The following is a 25124-nucleotide window of genomic DNA, read 5'->3' as shown; positions in this document are numbered from 1 at the left end:
CAAGCTTCTTTCTCATAGTCTACACTGGGCCACATTGTCCGAGTATCACAAATTGAATAGAATCCCACATGGCCTTCACAGTCACCTTCAACCAAAACTGTTTAGTGATGATGTGACAACACAGCATTTCTTCGTAATTATGGCAGATGTAAATTATGTAGGCCCAGAATCATAAATTGTTGTCTGAGGTATTGACTCTTCTTGTAGGACAAATATTTACCACTATTATCTCCTACAGTTTATTTTTCTGTTATCTTTGAAAAACAGTAATGCATGGCCACTGAACTATGATGTGTGCTGATATGTTGATTTCATACATTGCTTAAGCCAGCCAGTTTGTTTGCATGGACAAACAGAGGAGGACAAACTATGCAAATAGATTACATAATCAAACACTGTAGGTTGGCCTCATTCACATCTCTGACCTCTGGATGCTGGTTGAAGGCCAGTTGTGAACTATATAAAGAGACTTGTTCTTCTGCTCCGGGTGACTCAACAGGATATGAGCTTAGGGGACATCGGCCCTGGCTGGAAGAACATAGGATTGCTTCATTGACCATCATTGAAACCCCAGAGACATCTTACAGAATCGAGGTTGGGACAATCGGGTCACCTGCCCACATACCATACTGCTCTCGGTTAGCTTCCTAAGCTTGTCGATACCTCCTCGCTGTAGGAGCCACTAGTGGGGGTATGCGATGCTGAAAGCTCTAATCCCGGTGAGTAAGCAGAAGGGTGAGACTCTGTAATTTCCATCATCTTGGGTATTTGCTGGCTTTGTTCTGTACGCTATTGTGTTGGTGGTTCAATAAATTATTGCCACACTGTTTTACCTCACCCTGTGTTGTCTGAGTAGTGTTCTGCCCATGGGGAGAAAGAATGGGCATTTAGTGGTATGAGCCCTGGTCCATGCAGTCTTTCTAAAGACAGCAGAGCCAGTGGACGAGACGAGAGCACCCAGTGACCCCCGTGTCTCCCCAGATGACAAAGAATATTGTGACCGCTTCCTGCAAATCCTGAATAAATGCTCCCTGGATTTATTCTTTCTAAGGATTGAGTTCCATCAATAACCAACTCACTATGTCCTTATATACTGAAGATTGGGAATTGCTCAAAAGTAGGACAAAATCTCTGACTACCAGAAGACCCTACAACAGAGAAAGAGAGAGAAATTTCAGCAGTATAAAGAAGACTATAACAATAAGTTTATAGATGGCCCCAATGCTCATCATGGTGAAACCCATGCTTATCCATACACGAGGGCAGCAATCCACAAGCTCTGGCAATGACACCGCCATTGGTCAACAGCACCATTTTTTATGTTATTTGGATTGCAGCAGATTTTTTTAAATTTTCTTTCTGCTTTTTGTTTATGTATTTACTGTCACTATTTCACCTCTCACTGTGTCTGACACAATGGGTAACAGTTCAGCAGTCCAAACTGAGGAAGGGGCAAGCTAAGCTGTCACTATTGTGATTGACAGCTCAGCTGTCCAATCTGAGGCTGGGGTGTGCATTGCGCACGCACCAACTATGGGGCACACGTACTCTAATTCACTAACATATTGCGGCCAACAGGGAAGGGCGGGGTGGAGAAATGAAGAGGAAACGCCGCCCATCGGACCGGTAAAAACTCATTTAAATATCCCGCCACTTTGAGGTGACAGGTTCCCTTTAAGAGGGTCATAGATTACATTTCCTACTGTAGATCTTTCTTTAAATAAATTATTGCAAAATGTATTTTGTAATGTTTTCTTCAGTTTCATCATTTTCAGATTTTATTGTCTGGATGATGATGACTATTGATATATCCACACATCATACAGTAATATACAGCAAGGTTCATGAAAGCTTCACTACTTAGAAATCAAGGTGTTTTTTTTCCTCTCCTTTATTTGAAACTGTTTATATATTGCGATCACATATCATTTTGAGCAATTATTAGCAATTTATCATTTTTAGCAATTTAAAGCAAAATCTTCCTCCAAAAAACGCTCTAAGAGGCTACGGATAATCTAATGATATAGTTTTCTCTTAATAAGAATTTTTTAAGTTTAAAAATTTGATTTGCTGTAAAACATTTTACACATATAAAGCATCAAACTACTTCTCATCTTTGTGACTCCTTTGATGACTTCAGCAGTCTGACTTTAGTGGTAAAACATTTCCTGACTTATAAACATGAAATAAGCCTTCCACCTGAATTCTGTAATGTTTAACAAGATTAAATATCTCTGTAAAGAACTTTTTATATTTTTACCATAATTACGCCTTTTCCCCCTTGTGAAACCCCTTATGGTAAACCAGACTTGACTGACGTGTAAATTGCTTTTTACATTCTGAACATGAATAAGGCTTATCTCCTGTGTGGGTTCTCTCATGTGTAACAAGATTTGCTTTAAGTGTAAAGCATTTCCCACAAAATGAGCAAAAAAATGGCTTCTCCCCCGTGTGACTTCGATGATGATCAAGAAGTTTGGTTTTAGAAATGAAACATTTCCCACATTCAGAACATGAATAAGACTTCTCTCCTGTGTGAATTTTCTCATGTTTAACAACATATGACTTAAATGCAAAGCCTTTCCCACAAAATGAACAAGAAAATGGCTTCTCCCCTGTGTGACTTCGAAGATGGTCATGAAGTTTGGGTTTAGAAATAAAACATTTCCCACATTCAGAACATGAATAAGACTTCTCTCCTGTATGGATTTTCTCATGTGCAACAAGACTGGATTTAATTACAAAGCGTCTCCCGCAAACTGAACAAGAAAATGGCTTCTCCCCTGTGTGACCTCGATGATGATCAATAAGCTTGGCTTCAGAAATAAAACATTTCCCACATTCAGAACATGAAAACGGCTTCTCTCCGGTGTGAATTTTCTTATGTCTGATAAGATGTGAAATATTTCCAAAACATTTCCCACATTCTGAACATGAAAATGGCTTCTCTCCTGTGTGAATTCTCTGATGCTTTGCAACATCAGCTTGATGTATAAAACATTTCCCACATTCTGAACATGAATACGGTTTCTCTCCTGTGTGAATTTTCTTATGATTTACTAAAGCCGAATTATCTGAAAAACTTTTCCCACATTCTGTACATGAATATAGCTTCTCTCCTGTGTGAATTTTCTTACGTCTGATAAGATGTGAAATATTTCCAAAACATTTCCCACATTCTGAACATGAATACGGCTTCTCTCCTGTGTGAATTCTCTGATGTTTTGCAACATCAGCTTGATGTATAAAACGTTTCCCACATTCTGAACATGAATATGGTTTCTCTCCTGTGTGAATCTTCTTATGTCTGACAAGATGTGAACTATTTCCAAAACACTTACCACATTCTGAACATGAAAATGGCTTGTCTCTTGTGTGCCATCTTTCATGTGTAACAAAACTTGATTTATTGCTAAAGCTTTTCCCACATTCTGAACAAGAGTATGGCGGCTTCTCCCCTGTGTGAATTATTTCACATCGAAGCTCTCTGTTTACGGTCTGATCTCTACTTGTAACAATCTGAGATTGGTTAGGAGATGGTTCCTCAGGATTAGATGGATTGCATGTTAGCTCTGTACAATTGAATCCTGAATTTACACTAGGGCTGGTGAGATTTTCTTCTTTAGAGTGCGGCTTCATATCTTCATCTTCTAATTTATAATTTGCCGATAACCTGAAGCTTCTCTCAGAATTGTTATTGCCATTTTCTGTAAAGAGTAAACATAAATTTTGTAATTTTTTTCACAATCCAAATTAGATATAATGTTACTATTAGGGTATGTTCACACATGGTATAATTGCAGTGGATTGTTTTGCACCAAAGACCAGTGATTGCAGGAAAAATACTGTGTACAATATGGGCATTTTTGAGACTTTTGATGCGTTTTCACTTGTATTTTTTTTCATTCGTTTCAATGGGTGAAAATTATTATTATACATTTTTATAGAGCCATTTATTCCATGGTGCTTTACATGAGAAAAGGGGGCAAATATAGACAAATACAATAAACATGAGCAAAAACAAGGCACTAACAGGTACAGAAGGAGAGAGGACCCTGCGCGCGAGGGCTCACAGTCTACAGGGGATGGGTGAGGATACACTAGGAGAGGGAAGAGCTGGTTGTGCTGCGGTTCAGTAGGTTGAGGATCATTGCAGGCTGTAGGCTTGTTGGAAGACGTGGGTCTTCAGGTTCTTTTTGAATGTTTCCGTGGTAGGCGAGAGTCTGATGTGTTGGGGTAGAGAGTTCCAGAGTATGGGTGAAGCACGGGAGAAGTCTTGGATGCGGTTGTAGGAAGAAGAGATAAGAGGGGAGTAGAGAAGGAGATCTTTTGAGGATTGAAGGTTGCCTGTAGGTAAGTACCAGGAGACCATGTCACAGATGTATGGTGGAGACAGGTTGTGTATGGTTTTGTATGTCATGGTTAGGGTTTTGAACTGAAGTCTCTGGATGATAGGAAGCCAGTGAAGGGCCTGGCAGAGAGGAGAGGCTGGGGAATAGCGGAGAGACAGGTAGATTAGTCAGGCATCAGAGTGTAGGATGGATTGGAGTGGTTCTAGAGGGGAGGCCAGAGAGTAGGATGTTGCAGTAGTCAAGGCGGGAGATGATAAGGGCATGCACTAGTATTTTTGTGGTTTTGTGGTCAAGGAATACGTGGATCCGGGAAATATTTTTGAGTTTGAGACGGCAGGAGGAGGCAAGGGCTTGGATATGTGGCTTGAAAGAGAGGACAGAGTCGAGGATCACCCCAAGGCACACTGTGGGGGCCCGATCATTGTCATGATGACCCCAGGGTCACCAAGCTACAGAAAGTTTATGAGATCACACCCACAGCATGGTGTCTGAAGTTTTCAGTATAGGTATAATGCATTGCAATACTGTTTTTTGTTCATTCTGCCTCCACAAAAATCGGAATAGAAAGCAATCAAAAAATTTCATGTGCCTGAAAATGGTGCCAATAAAAATGTCAACTCGTCCCGCAAAAAATAAGAACTCACATGGCTGTCAGCCAAAATCTGGAAAAATTATAGCTGTTTAAATATGGGGATGCAAAAACTAGTTTTTGAAAAGAAAAAGAAAAAGCGTCTATTAGTGTGTGACACGCAGCCAAACATAAAAACCGATATAAAATGGTTATCGCTGTAATCTCACCGACCTGAAGAATAAAGTCACCTGAGCACTTATACCGCACAAGGAATGGTATAAAAATAAATAAAACCAATTCTTCACTGTAAGGAAAACACACTACACAGAAGAAGGCCAGAGGATACGGATACCACCCCAGTCACCAATCTGTGACGGAACTTACACAGTCACAACTCTCTGGTGCCCCCTAACCCTCAGGTCAGTCAGGGAACTGCACCTAGGATAAGTAGTCGTCGGAGAGGCTGCACTGTTACGTACTGTTATAGGGGCACTCTGCAGTGAGGTATACATATCACCAGCCCCTGGCAGGGAATATATATATAAACCTCCGGTCCATCACTGCCAGGATCCCCCAATAACACCAGAATGGTATGCTGCCACCAGTTCCTCGTTAGATATAAACCTGGTCCATTAACAAGCTTATATCAGGTCAGAAACCAACTCTAGGTAGCGTATAAGTACTAGCCGGACCCACGGACGTGGGAAATTGGGTTTTGAGATAAAAGAGCAGCCAAAAATTAATTGATATTTTAACTGCCGAAAAGGCGCACTAGAAAGTACAAATAAATACAGAGTAATATACAGATAATACAGCCAGAGGTACAGATAAAAATGAGTGTACAGGTTGGGGTATAGCAGATAGCTGTAAGTGTCAATTTACCGTTACTTATAGCATGTGGGCCCCAGGGAAGGACTCGAGTCCACAGGCACCTTCTTAGTTCCTGGTCCGTCTCCACTTGTGATGCGACGTGGCCTCCATGGCAGAACAAAGACGGGAGCTGAAAGTGTGTAGCTAGCTTTTAACCCTTAGCTCGCCCCCTCCCTTATTTGCCACCGCCCCTCTGGGTTGGACTGAGTTCTCCCTTTTCCTCCTAGGCAAAATAATTCCCAATATCTAGGATGGGTCACAACTTCCTAGCGGGAGGTCCAAAAGGGATGACTGACGGCTCAATGGGTTTCTTGGGGCTGGACCGATAGAGAGTCCAAACTTGGGTCTGCTATGTGGTTCTGGAGAGCCAGTCTCGATAGCTCTGTGTCCGGGACAGCTAGAGAAATGAGATGCAGGGGCGCATGCAGGGGGCTGCCAGGGTTCTAGTGGAATATTGCACTTAACCCTGGGATGAACGGCGCTCTCATAATTCATCTCTAGATGTTGTTGCAAATGAGTCTGGAGTTTTCCCTTGAAGTAGGCAGACTTTCACAAAAGACAGCATGGGGTCCTAGCTCTGCTCATCCCTGCGTTAGTAACACGTGGCTTCTAATTCTCCGGCCAGAAGTAGATGGCGGCACTGTGGATGCCATCTGACCTGTGATCCGGCTGTGTCCGTCTTTTTAGATGTGCATAAAATTGTGGTCCACCATAGTTTTGTGCACCTCTGAAAGGAAGGACAATGCTGAACAGAGGCCAGACGGATTCCAGAGTAACTCTGCTACCTCATTATAGTGATTGGATCCCTCGAGGGTTTCATCTGTCTCATCACTCAGATTTAGATGGAAACCCCAGATTAGAGCGTCGGATAAATGTGATCCTAAACATTATGTAACATGTTCCCAATAAAAGCTTCAACTCAATCCACAAGAAAATCAAGTCCCCACTCAGGTCCGTCATCTGTTAACGGAAATATAGGGGCTTCCATGTTAGTGGTAGTACAAAGCCTCTGGAAAAGCAAAATGGCTCCTCACTCGCCAAAAAGAAATTCAGTGAATTCTGCGCTCCCAATCCCAATGCCCCTCTCTCTTCTGAGCCCGTGTGTGCATAAACTACCTTTAGCGTTTACATTTGGCAGGGGAATAGTTTCCAAAATGGGGTCACTTGGGGGGGATTCTGCTCTTCTAGCACTTAGGGATTTGTATATGGAGTCCACAAACTATTCTAGGAAAATCTGCACTCGAGGAGGCAAATAGGGCTCCGTCCCTACTGAGACCCCCCGTATGGCTAATCAGTACTGTGCAGCCACATATGGGGTATTTCTACATTCATCAGATATTGTGGGACAAATTCTGGTGCCATTTTTGCACACTACTTGTGTAAAAATATTAAATCTGGGGCTAAAACAAAATTTTTGTGGTAAAAATGTAATTATTTTTTCTTCGCTGCCCAATGGTATAAAATTCTGTGATCAAATGATGGTGTCAAAATGATCACTGCACCCCTAGATTAATTCATTAAGAGGTGTAGTTTGTAAAATAGGGTCACTTATGGGGCTTTCTACTGTTCTGGCTCCTCAGGGGCTCTCCGAGTGGGTCATGGCACCCTCAAAACATAATAGTAAAATCTGCACTATAATATGGCGCTCATTCCTTTTTGAGCTTTACACACATGGGTTATTGGAACACTCAGGAGAAATTTCACAACAAATTTTGGGGTCCATTTTCTTCTGTTACCCTTGAGAAAATAAAAAATTTGGGGCTAAAAAAAAAATTTAGCTGGAAAAATGTAATTTTTTTCAATTTTCTTAGCTCTGCTATAAACTTCTGTAAAGCACCTGGTGGTTTAAGATGCTCAACACATATCTAGATAAGTACCTTGATGGTCTAGTTTCCAAAATGGTGTCACTTGTGTTGGGTTTCCACTGTTTAGGCACATCAGGGCTTTTCCAAATGTGACATGGCGTCCACTCTCGATTCCAGCCAATTTTGAGTTCAAAAAGTCAAACCTTGCTCCTTCCCTTCCGGGTCCTGGCGTGCGTTCAAACAGTAGTCTTTCTCCACACATGGGTTATCGGCGTACTCAGGAGAAATTACACAACAAATTTTTGTGGACCTATTTCTCCTGCTACCTTTGCTAAAATTAAAAAAATGGTGCTAAAAGATGACTTTTGAGGAAAAAAAATAGATTTTTAATTTTCACGGCTCTACGTTATAAACTTATGTGAAGCACGTGGGGTTTGAAGGGGCTCACCAAACATCTAAATAAGTCCCTTGAGGGGGCTAGTTTCCAAAATGGGGTCACTTGTGGGGAGTTTCCACTGTTTAGGCACATCAGTGGCTCTCAAACTCAACATTGCGTACGCTCTCGATTCCTGCCAATTTTGCTTTCAAAATCTCAAATGGAGCTCCATCCCTTCCGAGCTCTGCCATGCTCCTAAAGAGTAGTCTTCCTCCACACATGGGGCATCGGCGTACTCAAGAGAAATTGCACAATAAATATTGTGGTTCATTTTCTCTTGATACCCTTGTGAAAATGAAAAATATTGTGTCCGAAGTAAAATTTTTGTGAACAAAAGTTAAGATGTCACTTTGGGGTATTTTCTTTGATATAGGCCTCCAAAGTCAGTTCAAATGTGAGGTGGTCCTAAAAAATGGTTTTGTAAATTTTGTTGGAAAAATGAAATCGCCGGTCAACTTTTAACCCTTATAACTTCCTAACCAAAAAAAGTTTCAAAAATTGTGCTGATGTTAAGTAGATATGTGGGAAATGTTATTTATTAACTGTTTTGTGTGACATAAGGCTCTGATTTATTGGCATAAAGATAAACATTTAAAAATTGTGAAATTTTCTAAATTTTTGCCAAATTTACATTTTTTTTCACAAATAAACACAAGTAATGTTGAAGAAATTTTACAAACTATCATAAAGTACAATATGTCATGAAAAAACAGTCTCAGAATCAGCAGGATCTGTTGAAGCGTTCCAGAGTTATAACCTCATAAAGGGACAGTGGTCAGATTTCAAAATTAAGGCCTGGTCATTAAAGGGAACCTGTCACCCCTCAGGGCGTTTTTAAGTAAAAGAGCCACCTTCAGCAGCATTAAGACCGGGGTCACACTGCGATATACTAATGACCCTCGGCTCCTGCTCTGCTGCGAGCCGAGTGTCATGCGTCTGTGCTCCGAGCCTCTCACAGACAGCGGATCGGAGCACAGCTGCGGAGGAGGTGGAGAAAGTAATTTCTCCATCTCCTCCATTGCTGGGGTCAGCGTTTAACGCACATCATTCGGATGATATCCGAGTGATGAGCGTTGTCTCACTCGCACCCATAGGTTTATATGGGTGCGAGTGAGCCGAGAGTCGGCCCAGTGTCCGTGACAATCGCAGCATGCTGCGTTTGTCTCGGACCGAGGAAAACGGACGACAAAAAATCAGCTGCTGGGAGCTGCCCCATAGTTTAACATTGGTCCGAGTGCAATGCGATTTTTAATCCGTTTTAGTCGCCAGTGTGACCCCGGCCTAAGACTGCATTCTGTGAAGGTGGCTCTTATGCTTAGCATCCCTAGGAATGCTGAAATAATCACTTCTATAAATTGCCAGCCATATCTCTATTGTGTCCCAGAGGTATGTCTTCTCCCCCGGTGTCAACCGCCTCTGAGACGTCAATCATCTCCCTCTTGTGCCTGTGCTCCGCCTCCTGTGTTCAAAATACATGCCCGGTGCCTGCGCTCTGCCAACATTTCTCGCTCGACGTAAATTCACGGGCAGCGTGCACGGCGCATGCACGAGAAATGTTGGCAGAGCACAGGCGCCGGACATGTATTTTGAACACAGGAGGCGGAGCACAGACGTGAGAAGGAGATGATTGACATCTCGGAGGCGGTTGACAATGGGGGAAGACATACTTCCGGTACACAAAAGAGGTATGGCGGGCAATTTATTTAAGTGATTAGTTCAGCATTCCTAGGGATACTAAACATAAGAGTCACCTTCACAGAATGCAGCCTTAGTGCTGCTGAAGGTGGCTCTGTTACTTAAAAACGCCCTGGGGGGTGACAGGTTCCCTTAAAACTTCAAAGTGGCTTGGTCCTTAGGGGAAAAATCCAGTTATGTCACACCAAATACTTAACAAATACAATTTCCCACATGTCTACTTTACATCAGCACAATTTTTGATATTTTTTCTTTTGTTAGGAAGTTAGAAGGGTTAAAAATTGACCAGCGATTTCTCATTTTTCCAACACAATTTTCAAAACCATTTTGTTTTCGGACCACCTCACATTTGAAGTCACTTTAGGGGTCAATATGACAGAAAATACCCAAAAGTGACACCATTCTAAAAACTGCACCCCTCAAGGTGCTCAAAACCACATTCAAGAAGTTTATTAACCCTTCACGTACATCACAGGAATTAATTGAATGTAGAAAGAAAAAAAAATGAACATTTAACTTTTATTCACAAAAATTTTACTGCAGACCCAAATATGTTTTGATTTTGAAAGGGAAACAGGAAAAAAAAAGGACCCCAGAATTTGTTGTGCAATTTCTCCTGAGTATACAGATACCCTATATGTGGGGGAAAACCTCTGTTTGGGCACACGGCAGAACACGAAAGGGAATGAGCGCCGTTTGACTTTCGTAATGTGCTGGAAAACCGTATTTTCAGACTATAAGACGCACCACAATTTTTCAGAAAGAAAATAGGGAAAAAATATGTCAAATGGAGGTTCGTCTTACAGTCCGAAATTCAGCTTACAGGGGGAAGGGAAATCGGCAACGCTGGTCACAGGGTGTGTTCGGTGGTTCAGCTATATGACTTCCATCCCAGACTGGTGCGGCATTTTCGGCGGTGCTCGTGGTGCAGGGGTTCTGCTGACATTTTCTGAAAACCTGGAGCCCCCGCACATGTATTGCTGTGATGCGGTGACCTCCAGGAAATCCCATCCCAGGCTGGTGCTGCAGGTTCGGCGGTACTCTGTGGTACGGGGGGTCCGCTGGCATTTTGTGAAAGCCCGGAGACCCCCGCACATCCATTACTGTGATGTGATTTCCTCTGGGAAAATGTCTGGCGGGGGCGGCGCATGCTCAGATTGATATTGTATAATTAAGATCCAGTGACATCAAGCCCACGACTTTTTAATGGAGAGGCGTCTATAAGATACCTATCAATTACTAATCCTATAGTTATGTGGTAAATAAAGACACAGCCAGAATAAAGTCCTTTATTAGAAATAAGACTAAAACACAGTTTTCCATTATATTTAAAAATATCAAACACAGTTATACTCATTTAACACCTAATTCCACCGAAGCCCTCGTCTCCTGTAATAAAACAAAAATAAAAAACAACATCTCTCACCTGTCCGTTCTGTCCCATGTAATCCATGTCTGGGGGATAAATAGTTTTCAACCTGGATGGTGCCAAGATGCGACTGTCCATGCTGAGAACCACTGATGAATGAGTTCAATTTCACCGCAGTGAAATTTTTCCGGTGAACTCGCCTCTGCACCATGAGACTTTCTCCCGATGCTACCGTGGATCTCACAAAGGTCACCGCGGTTTAGCCCGGCTGAGAATGCATCCTTAGTGATGTCACCGCTAGTCACTGATGCTGCGCTCACAGAAGCTCATTCACCAGTACTTCTCAGCCTGGGCGGTCGCATCTTGGCACTGTCCAGGTTGAAAACTGTGTATCCCCCAAACATGGATTATGGCGTGGGACAGAACGACGGACAGGTGAGGGTTGTTGTTGTTTTTTATTAATTTTCTTGCAGGGGACAATGTCGTCACTGAAATGGGCGATACAGTAAGTATGGTATAATTAAGATTGATTAAAGTAGTCTGTGTCTTTCTTTCAATTAAAGGACTTTATTCTGGATGTGAGTGTTTTTATGCAATATGACTACGGGGTCAGTAATGGGGGTGTCTTATAGACGCCTCTCCATTACTAACTTTGAAGTCACCTGACAATAGAAAGGTGACATCAACCCCCCCAACTATCGCCCCACTTGCCACTGCTACAGGGAAAGTGGGAAGAACGAGGCTAAGTGCCAGAATAGGCGCATCTATCTTTTCTGAGGCGGCTTAGAGATGATGTTTTTAGCCTTTGGGGGCAGTATCCATGGTCCCTTCCTAGGCTATTAACCCCTTCGCCTCGAAGCCTGTTTTCACCTTGCTGACCAGGCCAATTTTTACAATTCTGACCACTGTAAATTTATGAGGTCATAACTCTGGAACCCTTCAACTGATCTCGGTGATTCTGAGAATGTTTGTGACATACTGTACTTTGATAGTGGTGAAATTTCTTTGATACGACTTGCATTTTTTGTGAAAAAATGGAAATTTGGCAAAAATTTGGAAAATTTTGCAATTTTCAAACTTATAATTTTTATGCCCTTAAATCAGAGTCATATAGCACAACATAGTTACCGTATATACTTGAGTATAAGCCGACCCCCCTAATTTTGCCACAAAAAACTGGGAAAACTTAATGACTCGAGTATAAGCCTAGGGTGGGAAATGCAGCAGCTACCGGTAAATGTCAAAAGTAAAAATAGGTACCAATAAAAGTAAAATTAATTGAGACATCAGTAGGTAAAGTGTTTTTGAATATCCATATTGAATCAGGAGCCCCATATAATGCTCCATGCAGTTCATGATGGTCCCATAAGATGCTCCATATTAAAATATGCCCCATATAATCCTGCATAAAGGTTAATAATGGCCCCATAAGATGCTCCATAGACACATTTGCCCAATATAATGCTGCACAAAAGTTGATTATGGCCCCATAAGATGCTCCATAAAGATATTTGCCCCATATAATGCTGCACAAACGCTGATTATGGCCCCATACAGACACTTGCCCCATATAGTGCTGCACAAATGTTGATCATGGCCCCATACAGACACTTGCCCCATATAGTGCTGCACAAACGTTGATTATGGCCCCATACAGACACTTGCCCCATATAGTGCTGCACAAACGTTATGGCCCCATAAGATGCTGCATACAGACACTTGCCCCATTTGCTGTTGCTGCGATAAAAAAAAAAAAAATCACATAATCACCTCTCCATCGCTCAGGCCCCGGCACTTGCTATATTCACCTGCTCCTCGTTCCGGGCGCCGCTCCATCTTCAGCGTCTTCTGCACTGACGTTCAGGCAGAGGGCGCGCACTAACCACGTCATCGTGCTCTCTGACCTGAGCGTCACTGCAGAAGACGCTGAAGACGGAGCGGCGCCCAGAACGGGGAGCAGGTGAATATCGCGCAGCGCTCCCCTCCCCATTATACTCACCTGCTCCTGGCGCTGTGCAGTCCCCGGCTCCCCGGCGCCCCAGCTTCTTCCTGTACTGAGCGGTCACCGTTACCACTCATTACAGTAATGAATATGCAGCTCCACCCCTATGGGAGGTGGAGCAGCATATTCATTACTGTAATGAGAGGTACCATGTGACCGCTCAGTACAGGAAGAAGCTGGGGCAACGGGGAAGCAGGGACCTGCAGGGACCACGCCAGGAGCAGATGAGTATAATTAGACAGCCCCCGGTCCCCCTCCCCTGCTGACCCCTGGGTATGAATCGAGTATAAGCTGAGAGGGGGACTTTCAGCCCCAAAAAATGGGCTGAAATTCTCGGCTTATACTCGATCGAGTATATACGGTAATAAATAACATTTCCTACATGTCTACTTTACATCAGCACAATTTTGGAAACATAATTTTTTTTTTTAGGAAGTTATAAGGGTTAAAATTTGAAGAGCGATTTCTCATTTTTACAACAAAATTTGCAAAACCATTTTTTTTTTGTTTTTTTAGGGACCACCTCACATTTGAAGCGACTTTGAGAGGCCTCTGTGACAGAAAATACCCCAAAATGACAGTATTCTAAAAACTGCACCCCTCAAGGAAACTGCACCCCTCAAGGTACGCAAAACCACATTCAAGAAGTTTATTAACCCTTCAGGTGCTTCACAGGAATTTTTGGAAGGAAAAAATAAACATTTACTTTTCTTTCACAAAAATTTTCCTTTAGACCTTTTTTTTTTTGTTTGTTTCACAAGGGTAACAGGAGGAAATGGACCATACAATTTGTTGTGCAATTTCTCCTGAGCATGCCGATACCCCATACGTGGGGGAAATCTACTATTTGGGAGCACAGCAGGGCTGGGAAGGAGCACCATTTGACTTTTTGAATGTAAAATATGCTGGAATAATTAACGGTTGCCATGTCGTGTTTGCAGAGGCCCTGTGTGCCTAAACAGTGGAAATCCCACACAAGTGATACCATTTTGGAAACTAGACCCCTTTGGGATCTTATCTAGATGTGTATTGAGCAACTTGAACCCCCAGGTGCTTCATAGATGCTTATAAGGTTAAGCCGTGAAAACAAAACAAAAATCACATTTTTCCCACAAAAATCTTTTTTAGCTACAAATTTTGTATTTTCACAAGGGCAAAAGGAGCAAATGGACCCCAAACTTTGTTATACAATTTCTCCCGAGTTCACCAATACCCCATATGTGGTCGAAAACTACTATTGAGGCACGGCACAGTGCAAAGCTCAGAAGGGAAGTAGTGCCATATTACAGTGCAGATTTTGCTGCACTTGTTAGAGGGTGCCATGTTACATTGGCAGAGCCCCTGAGGTGCTAGAACAGCAGAACCCCCCATAAGTGACCCCATTTCACAAACTACACCTCTAAATGAATTCATCTAGGGGTACAGTGTTTATATTGACACCACAGGTGGGTCACAAACTTTTATACCATTGGGCAGTGAAGAAAGGGTAATTTACATTTTTACCACCAAGATTGTGCGTTAGCCCCAAGTTTTACATTTTCACACTGGAAAATGGGTAAAAATAACACCAAAATTTGTCCCACAATTTCTGCTGAATACAGAAATACCCCATTTGTGGCTGTACAGTACTACTTTGCCATACGGAGAGACTCGGGAAGGACAGAGCGCTATTTGCCTCCTGAGGCGCAGATTTTCCTAGACTAGTTTGTGGATTCCATATAAAGAGCCCCCAAGTGCTAGAAAAGCAGAATCCCCCCTCAAGTGACCCCATTTTGGAAATTATAACCCTTTGAGAATTTATCTACAGGTGTAGCGACGATTTTGACTTCATGGTTGTTTTCCAGAAGCAAGCAGCAATGAATGTTGCTGAGTGAAAATTGCAAACTGCCGTTGTAGTGACCAGCACGTTGTAGTGACCAGTACGTAGCAGTCATCAGTACATTATGCCCAACTCATGCTTGTGGAGACACGCACCTGTATATCAGGCGGACTCTCATCACTACAGAAATGTCAAACATGTGGGCACTCTATGTGGTTTAAGCACACTGGGGCTCAGTAGGGAGGGGGGCATTTGGAATTGGGAGCGGAGAATTTGCTGAATTTCTTTTGGCGGGTGAGGAGCCACTTCGCTTTTCCACAGCCTTTGTGCTACCAGAAACCTGGAAGCCCCCTATATTTCCGTTAACAGATGATGGACCTGAGTGGGGACTTTATTTTTTTGTGGGTTGAGTGGAAGCTTTTATTGGGAACATTTTACATAACATTTATGATCACATTTATCCGGCACTCTACGCTGAGCACTTACTTTGGGGTTTTCATCTAAATCCGTGTGACGTGATTCAGATGAATCCCCTGAGGGATCCATTCACTATAATAAGGAGGCAGGGTTACTCTGGATTCAGTCTGGCCACTGTTCAGCAGTGTCCTTCTTTACAGAAGTGTAAATAACTGTGGCGGACCGCACTTTTATGCAATCCTAAAAAGATGGACACCACCGGATAATGGGCCAGACTGCATCCACAGTGCCTCCATCTGCATCATTATAGGGAATCTTCTGCCAGAGGTTATATCTCAATCACGTATTACAGAGACTTACATGGAAACCCCAATGTAAGCGCTCAGCATAGAGCTCAAGATAAATGTGCGCTGAGCCTTCTGCGATCTTTGGGAGGCAGAATGAAAAAAATCAACAGCAGGTGAAGAAAAGGATTTATATATTTTTTACGCAGTTCCTCGTGCGGTATAAGTGATTAGACAACTTTATTCTTCGGGTCGGTGCAATTACAGCGATACCAGATTTATATCGGGTTTTTATGATTGGCAGCTGTCACACACTAAAAGACCCTTTTTATTGCGAAAACTAGTTTTTGCATCACCTTATTTAAACAGCTATTAATTTTTCCATATTTTGGTCCACAGAGTCATGTGATGACTTGTTTTTTGCGGGACGAGATGAAGTTTTGGTGGGATCGTTTTACAGTTCGGTTCATTCTGGACACGGCAATACAAAATGAGTACTTTTTTTCTCAGAAAAATATTTATGGGTACAATATATTTTTATTACTTTGCAATTTTTTTTTCTTTTTTAGTTAGTCCCTCTGTGGCACTTTCACTTTCTGCAGTCTGATAGCAGTTCTAATCCGCTGCAATGCACCAGCACTGCAATGCATTAGAACTGACAATCTGCTCTCACACAAACTTGTTAGATCGTGCACTAAACATGATCTAACAAGTTTGCTAGACAACATTTTTTTCCGGAAACATCCAGTGTATTGCAGGTGCAATATTTCCCTTACATTGACAAAGCTGTCATGTGTAAAATTATGGCATGTCCCCTGAAAGGACAACATATTTCCTGGGGACAAAAGGCTTCTTCCACTTCTGTGTCTATGTGTAAACACAGGTTCCTATTGTTGTCACAAAAGGAGCTCTTACATGTTAACTAAGCTGGTTCACTATGCAGCCACATCCAATTTCCTACTTGTATTAGTCTATTGTCTAAGTTTAATTCTAAGAGTGTCAGCTCAGATTGCAGCTCTTGTCCTGTGCTGCAATTCTGCGTGACAGGGGAGGAGGGAGAGGGAAGTGCCCCCTTCACTGGTGGCTTCAGATTTTAATATTTTCAATGATCTTCACAATACTCACTAACTAGTAATTCTGCACACAGCGTACAGCTAAATAGATGTGAAAAGACGTCAGTAAAGAGAATCTGTCAGCAGTTTTTTGCTATGTAATCTGAGGACAGCAGCATTAGAAAGGGGTTAAAAACGGATTTCAGAGATGCCAGTCTTAACAAGATCCATGGTTTTGTTTACTTACCAGGATCTGATCATTGCTGGACACAGCAGCACCGGAAATCTAGTCTGACTCCGCCCTTCCTATGATAAGCAGCTCAGTGTCTATACACTTCTTAGTTAATCTATAAACTCTGTGTCAGAACTGCTGCACCCAGTAATCTAAGCATTACATCATTGGATTCAGGATTTCTCTGCCAAAATCCTGCTCCTCTCAGATGAGGGAACAATAACCTGCTTACAGATTCCCTTTAAGTATCTTCTCCATTATATTATTACACAACCGTATCTACACATTGTACAGGACATCAACATGGCAGCCAGAGCCCACAGTAATAATCACATATCTCCTCACCTGGTGGTGTAAGAGGCCGGAGCTCCTCCATCATCTCCTCCTTGTACCGATCCTGGTGTCCTTCTAAATACTCCCACTCCTCCATGGAGAGATAGTCAGCGACGTCCTGACACCTTATAGGAACCTGACAACAGCCACACCGTCATCACCCAGAATCCTCCAGTGCCGTCCTGTATAATGTCCCAGCAGTGACCTCTCCGCACATCACCCAGAATCCTCCAGTGCTGTATAATGTCCCAGCAGTCACCTCTCCGCTCATCACCCAGAATCCTCCAGTGCTGTCCTGTATAATGTCACAGCAGTCACCACTCTGGTCATCACCCAGAATCCTCCAGTGCCGTCCTGTATAATGTCCCAGCAGACACCGTGGTAACTACACAACCAGCGAGGCCGTGAGATGAGGAGGAGACGCTGCACATCCCCCATACAATGCTGCCCGTCCCCAACACTGAGGAGCCGCAGTCACATGGAGCAGGAGCCTCCACAGGAACAGCTCTGATCTCACCCCACACTCTCCTCTCACAGATTTACCACAAGCACCAAAACTCCACCAAACCCTCCTGTAATCTCACCGGAATGGCGGGAAACCTGCTGCTGGCTGACACCAGAGAACACGAGCTGCACACAACCAGGACGGAGCTGCTGCACTGAGAGCTGAAGGACCTGTGGTGACGTCACTGTCATGTGACCATGTGTGGGAATGATGTCACAGGAGGGGGATCAATCAAGATTACTCACGGAACGTTTCCGTGAACGTGGTTATCCACGGAGGATTATCTCTAAGGCTTTCGAATCTTCCCGACAAAGTTCAAGGGCAGAGACTCTAAGGCCATGAGAAAGGACGAATGAGAACACACTCAGTCTGATAACTCAATTTAATAACCAATGGGGGGATATTCGTCGGATAATGGAAGGTAACTGGGAGATTTTACAGAGTGACACGAGGCTTTTTGCACTAATCCCAGAGAAACCTAGGATAGTGGCGAGAAATCTGAAGGACTGTTTATCAAGGAGCCATTTCAGACGTCCCACCTCTAGACTTCGTGTGGATCACCCAGTTACGGGATCATATCCATGTGGAGGGTGTTCCATATGCCCTTTCATGTTAGCTGATGTCGGCACTCTATTGCCATCTCTACCCACACGAGTGACCTCAAGATCCTTCTTCAATTGCCGCACACGGAATTTGGTATATGCCCTGATATGTGGCTGCAACAAGATCTATGTTGGACAGACTACCCAAGAGCTTCGCCGCAGGGTCCAACAGCAGATATCCAATATTTCTACGGCCGGAACGGACAGAGAAAAGGGTAAGCAAATCACCTCGGTGGCGGCACATTTTTTAGATCACCATCATGGTACCCCCAGAACCCTTAAGGTTATGGGGTTGGAGGGAGTTACCCAGAACATTAGAGGGGGCAGAATTACGGATGAATTCTTGCAAAGGGAATCCCGCTGGATTTTCTAACTAAAAAGTTTGTCACCAGGGGGTTTGAATGAGGAATTGCTGTACACCGGTTTCTACAAAAAGTTATAGTGATTATTGGCCCCCCTCTATCATTATTTTTGTGGATAACCATGGGTACAGGGAATTGGGGGGTTTTGAGTGATACAGCTATATATATAGCTATATATATTTATAATTATGTTTTCTTCCTCCTTAGATTCTTCTTGTTTATTTTGCTATGACCATTTGGATCCTGGAATAACCCCCGATATTCTGGCAGTCGAAGAATACAAGATTGATGAGACTCATCTCAAGATTGACCCCCAAATGCTTATGGACATTTATATTGTGATGGATAAATATTGTCATACCAACATATGTTATTTTGTAGGGGGCATTGAAATCTATAGGAAGACACATAGACTGCATGGGGGTATATTTAGTGATTGGGTTATTGGTTGCATGCTGTGTTCTCCTCTTTTCCTTCGTCCCCCTGGGTTCAAATAGTCTTTGTTGCTTGGGTATCTTATTCTTGGTGATCATTCGGCCCAAATTTGAGTCTACATGGTCGTGATGGAGCCTCACTGCATCATGTATACTTAATCAGTAATATCCGTTCCCCTTGTTGTTATCAGTAGAAATGTGCTTCTCCGCTATTACCATATGGCTACTCTATTGCGCAGGCGCTGATTCTTTGAACTAGTATGGGGGCTGGACTAGTCCTCTTGTAAACTAGCATGCGATAACGATATTTCTTTGTGAAAACGGATACCGTTCTGTGCTCATCATGTAGCATATAGCTTAGGTGCGATCTCGCCGCTTCTGGCAGAGACTTACTGCAGCATTTTGAATATCTTGTTTCTTCTAAGCGTGCAGATAGTGCGTCTTGGTTGCCATGGTGACATTCCCACACATGCGCAGTACATTGGGGTTGGGAGTCTCAACCCCCGTGAATATATTGAATATTCTTTCTATGTCCTTCTTAGAGCCCAGTGGATTCCACTTGGGTACCGTTCGGAATAGATTCATGCTTTATTACATGGAATTCCTTCCTTAGACTCACCTCCGATGCGTCCTGGGTGCCATGGTAAACTCTTTTACGCAGGCGCAATGGATTAGAGCATGATTTCCGGTATGCCTGGGAATCTTGCACCTGCGCAATAGCGATTGTAATATGCCGGACTTACGCTTCTTGACTCGTCTCCGCCGCCATTATGCCACACACCTGGCATGGTATGTATGATTATGAAATAGTATTTAAATAGGTATAGCACCAGCATAGCACTGTGGACCTTGAGGAAGACGCACCAAGCGTCGATACGCGTGGGTCCTACATTGCCACAGTTTACTTAGCCAAATCCTTCGGTGACCTGACCTGACGGTGTGGGAACTCTTACATCAGGCCTGTAAGCTTTATCTGGCTCAGACAGATGGAAAGTGGCTCGCAAGTGCTTAGTTGTACTATGGATGGTGAGGTTTTTTTCCCACCTAGGGGGATTATGGCTGTAAGCTCATGTTAATTTTTCCCACCTCCAAATGGGATATTTGAAGTAAAACGCTGTCTTATTGCTTTGGATAGAGGGAATACAGCATGCATATATAGGCCTATATTATTGTCATTTATTTGGTCAGCCTAGGTCACTTTTTGAACATCATATGTATAATACCTTGTATAGACTGTGCAATGTTTTTTTTGAGTATTTAACTCATATTTTGTATGGATCTTTTGCCTTCCAGTGTGTTTTTGGAGGTTTTTAATTGTTTTTAATATGGTCTTTTGTGTGGTGTTGTTTACCAATAAAAAATGTTCTATATTTTTTGTAATATAACTACTGGTGTGGTGATCCCATTATTTTTGGTGCATGTACTTTCTCTCTTCTGTTCATGGTCACAGGAGGGGGCAGCACCTCAGACATCAGGAAGCCGAAGAGGCTGAAGTTGGTTTCTTATTCTCTGTTTTCTATACATCAAACCCAGTGGCCTAAAGTTATTTAACCCCTTAGAAACTCCAGTTACTTATTCAAGGGGCCATAATCAGCTGTTTGCCCACTTTGATGCCAGTTCTGATGCCCAGAACCCATTAGGGCCAGACTGGAGGCACCTGGGATTGATGTGGGGCTCCCTGTCCTATATGTCTACACTGTGAGATCAGTGGCCCAAAGTCATTCAACCCTTTCATTAATGGCCTTCGGTGCCCACTTTGATGCCCAGTTTTGTGCCACTTTTATAGTTTTTGTAGCTGTAGTTAAGTGTAGTCTCTCTCTCCTAAAAAACCAACTTCAGCCTCGTGGGAAGCTGTGGGTTTCATGGCAGGATTTGGAGTGTTTTGGGGTCACAGATCAGGTAAGTGGATGTTCATGCAGGTGTTGTGGGTTTGCCTGGGGAAGGGGGTGATGCTTGCATGGGACTGCGTGCTGGGGGTCTTGCTGGGAAAGGGAATGATGTGGCTTGCATGGGACTGTGTGCTGGGCAGGGGCATATCTACCACGGTCGCAGTTGTCGCTGCTGCAATCGGGCTTGGCGGTTCAGGGGCCCAGCAGGCAGGCATCTGACACCATGTTGCAGTGTAGCAAATTCCTCCCTCACAGCATCAGTCAGAGGCGTATCTAGGGGAGCCGGGGCAGCCGGGGCACGTGAGAAATAGGAAGCAGCTCCAGTCATCACGGTGAGACAGCTTCTCCTGCTCTGCAGCCGCGGGGGACAGAGCTGCTGTAAGTAGGAGAAGCTGAGGAGCTGCAGGTTTATATCAGCCTCTCCTGTACCAGAGAGGAGAGTGTGAGATGTGTGTGTGTGTGTGATATCTGTAGTGTGTGTGATATCTGTAGTGTGTGTGATATCTGTAGTGTGTGTGATATCTGTAGAGTGTGTGATATCTGTAGAGTGTGTGATATCTGTAGTGTGTGTGATATCTGTAGTGTGTGTGATATCTGTAGTGTGTGATATCTGTAGTGTGTGTGATATCTGTAGTGTGTGTGATATCTGTAGTGTGTGATATCTGTAGTGTGTGTGATATCTGTAGTGTGTGTGATATCTGTAGAGTGTGTGATATCTGTAGTGTGATATCTGTAGTGTGTGTGATATCTGTAGTGTGTGTGATATCTGTAGTGTGTGTGATATCTGTAGTGTGTGTGATATCTGTAGTGTGTGTGATATCTGTAGAGTGTGTGATATCTGTAGAGTGTGTGATATCTGTAGTGTGTGTGATATCTGTAGTGTGTGATATCTGTAGTGTGTGATATCTGTAGTGTGTGTGATATCTGTAGTGTGTGATATCTGTAGTGTGTGTGATATCTGTAGTGTGTGATATCTGTAGTGTGTGTGATATCTGTAGTGTGTGTGATATCTGTAGTGTGTGATATCTGTAGTGTGTGATATCTGTAGTGTGTGTGTGTGATATCTGTAGTGTATGTGTGATATCTGTAGAGTGTGTGAGATGTGTGTGTGTGTGTGTGTGATATCTGTAGTGTGTGTGATATCTGTAGTGTGTGTGATATCTGTAGAGTGTGTGATATCTGTAGTGTGTGTGATATCTGTAGTGTGTGTGATATCTGTAGTGTGTGATATCTGTAGTGTGTGATATCTGTAGTGTGTGTGATATCTGTAGTGTGTGATATCTGTAGTGTGTGATATCTGTAGTGTGTGTGATATCTGTAGTGTGTGTGATATCTGTAGTGTGTGATATCTGTAGTGTGTGTGATATCTGTAGTGTGTGATATCTGTAGTGTGTGATATCTGTAGTGTGTGATATCTGTAGTGTGTGTGATATCTGTAGTGTGTGTGATATCTGTAGTGTGTGTGATATCTGTAGTGTGTCATATCTGTAGTGTGTGATATCTGTAGTGTGTGTGATATCTGTAGTGTGTGTGATATCTGTAGTGTGTGTGATATCTGTAGTGTGTGAGATCTGTAGTGTGTGATATCTGTAGTGTGTGTGTGATATCTGTAGTGTGTGTGTGTGATATCTGTAGTGTGTGATATCTGTAGCGTGTGTGATATCTGTAGTGTGTGATATCTGTAGTGTGTGTGATATCTGTAGTGTGTGTGATATCTGTAGTGTGTGTGATATCTGTAGTGTGTGTGATATCTGTAGTGTGTGTGATATCTGTAGTGTGTGTGTGATATCTGTAGTGTGTGTGTGTGTGTGTGATATCTGTAGTGTGTGATATCTGTAGTGTGTGTGATATCTGTAGTGTGTGTGATATCTGTAGTGTGTGTGATATCTGTAGAGTGTGTGATATCTGTAGAGTGTGTGATATCTGTAGTGTGTGTGATATCTGTAGTGTGTGTGATATCTGTAGTGTGTGTGATATCTGTAGTGTGTGATATCTGTAGTGTGTGTGATATCTGTAGTGTGTGTGATATCTGTAGTGTGTGTGATATCTGTAGTGTGTGTGATATCTGTAGTGTGTGTGATATCTGTAGTGTGTGTGATATCTGTAGTGTGTGATATCTGTAGTGTGTGTGATATCTGTAGTGTGTGTGATATCTGTAGTGTGTGATATCTGTAGTGTGTGATATCTGTAGTGTGTGTGATATCTGTAGTGTGTGTGATATCTGTAGTGTGTGTGTGAGATGTGTGTGTGTGTGTGTGATATCTGTAGTGTGTGTGATATCTGTAGTGTGTGTGATATCTGTAGTGTGTGTGATATCTGTAGTGTGTGTGATATCTGTAGAGTGTGTGATATCTGTAGTGTGTGTGATATCTGTAGTGTGTGTGATATCTGTAGTGTGTGTGATATCTGTAGTGTGTGATATCTGTAGTGTGTGTGATATCTGTAGTGTGTGTGATATCTGTAGTGTGTGTGATATCTGTAGTGTGTGATATCTGTAGTGTGTGTGATATCTGTAGTGTGTGTGATATCTGTAGTGTGTGTGATATCTGTAGTGTGTGTGATATCTGTAGTGTGTGTGATATCTGTAGTGTGTGATATCTGTAGTGTGTGTGATATCTGTAGTGTGTGTGATATCTGTAGTGTGTGTGATATCTGTAGTGTGTGTGATATCTGTAGTGTGTGTGATATCTGTAGTGTGTGTGATATCTGTAGTGTCATATCTGTAGTGTGTGATATCTGTAGTGTGTGTGATATCTGTAGTGTGTGTGATATCTGTAGTGTGTGTGATATCTGTAGTGTGTGAGATCTGTAGTGTGTGATATCTGTAGTGTGTGTGTGATATCTGTAGTGTGTGATATCTGTAGCGTGTGTGATATCTGTAGAGTGTGTGATATCTGTAGTGTGTGTGATATCTGTAGTGTGTGTGATATCTGTAGTGTGTGTGTGATATCTGTAGTGTGTGTGTGATATCTGTAGTGTGTGTGTGTGTGTGTGTGATATCTGTAGTGTATGTGTGATATCTGTAGTGTGTGTGTGTGATATCTGTAGTGTATGTGTGATATCTGTAGTGTGTGTGATATCTGTAGAGTGTGTGTGATATCTGTAGAGTGTGTGATATCTGTAGAGTGTGTGATATCTGTAGTGTGTGATATCTGTAGTGTGTGTGTGTGATATCTGTAGTGTATGTGTGATATCTGTAGTGTGTGTGATATCTGTAGAGTGTGTGTGATATCTGTAGAGTGTGTGATATCTGTAGAGTGTGTGATATCTGTAGTGTGTGATATCTGTAGTGTGTGTGATATCTGTAGTGTGTGTGTGATATCTGTAGTGTGTGTGATATCTGTAGTGTGTGATATCTGTAGAGTGTGTGTGATATCTGTAGAGTGTGTGATATCTGTAGAGTGTGTGATATCTGTAGAGTGTGTGATATCTGTAGTGTGTGTGATATCTGTAGTGTGTGTGATATCTGTAGTGTGTGTGATATCTGTAGTGTGTGTGTGATATCTGTAGTGTGTGTGTGTGTGTGTGATATCTGTAGTGTATGTGTGATATCTGTAGTGTGTGTGATATCTGTAGTGTGTGTGTGATATCTGTAGTGTGTGTGATATCTGTAGTGTGTGATATCTGTAGTGTGTGTGATATCTGTAGAGTGTGTGTGATATCTGTAGAGTGTGTGATATCTGTAGAGTGTGTGATATCTGTAGTGTGTGTGATATCTGTAGTGTGTGTGATATCTGTAGTGTGTGAGATCTGTAGTGTGTGATATCTGTAGTGTGTGTGTGATATCTGTAGTGTGTGATATCTGTAGCGTGTGTGATATCTGTAGAGTGTGTGATATCTGTAGTGTGTGTGATATCTGTAGAGTGTGTGATATCTGTAGAGTGTGTGATATCTGTAGTGTGTGTGATATCTGTAGTGTGTGTGATATCTGTAGTGTGTGATATCTGTAGTGTGTGTGATATCTGTAGTGTGTGTGATATCTGTAGTGTGTGATATCTGTAGTGTGTGTGATATCTGTAGTGTGTGTGATATCTGTAGTGTGATATCTGTAGTGTGTGTGATATCTGTAGTGTGTGTGATATCTGTAGTGTGTGT

General features: G+C 42.7%; 1 protein-coding gene and 1 long non-coding RNA gene across 4 annotated transcripts in view; one reads left to right on the top strand and one right to left on the bottom strand.

The window, feature by feature from the left end:
• Positions 1-25124, bottom strand: part of LOC143793498 (uncharacterized) — a 301418-nt gene that overhangs the window by 203880 nt on the left and 72414 nt on the right. Inside the window, exon 1 of one of the 3 annotated variants that reach the window (XM_077280522.1) lies at positions 17838-17953. The exons of 1 other annotated variant lie outside the window; for it this stretch is intronic. Coding sequence is in view for 1 of the 2 variants with exons in the window: in XM_077280529.1 (XP_077136644.1) it covers positions 17250-17334 (85 nt within the window). In the remaining variant the exon portion in view is untranslated. Of the gene's footprint in view, positions 1-17249; positions 17396-17837; positions 17954-25124 lie in introns of those variants that run through there. One more of the 3 variants, XM_077280529.1, reaches the window with a different exon arrangement.
• Positions 18180-19070, top strand: LOC143793587 (uncharacterized). Its single transcript, XR_013220157.1, has 2 exons — positions 18180-18559; positions 18914-19070. It is a non-coding gene; the product is annotated as an uncharacterized LOC143793587 (long non-coding RNA).

The sequence above is a fragment of the Ranitomeya variabilis genome, chromosome 1 (assembly GCF_051348905.1).
Source record: "Ranitomeya variabilis isolate aRanVar5 chromosome 1, aRanVar5.hap1, whole genome shotgun sequence".
Taxonomy (NCBI): Eukaryota; Metazoa; Chordata; class Amphibia; order Anura; family Dendrobatidae; genus Ranitomeya; species Ranitomeya variabilis.
The sequence above is the reverse complement of the archived record's forward strand: the minus strand, read 5'-3'. Positions and strand labels throughout refer to the sequence as shown.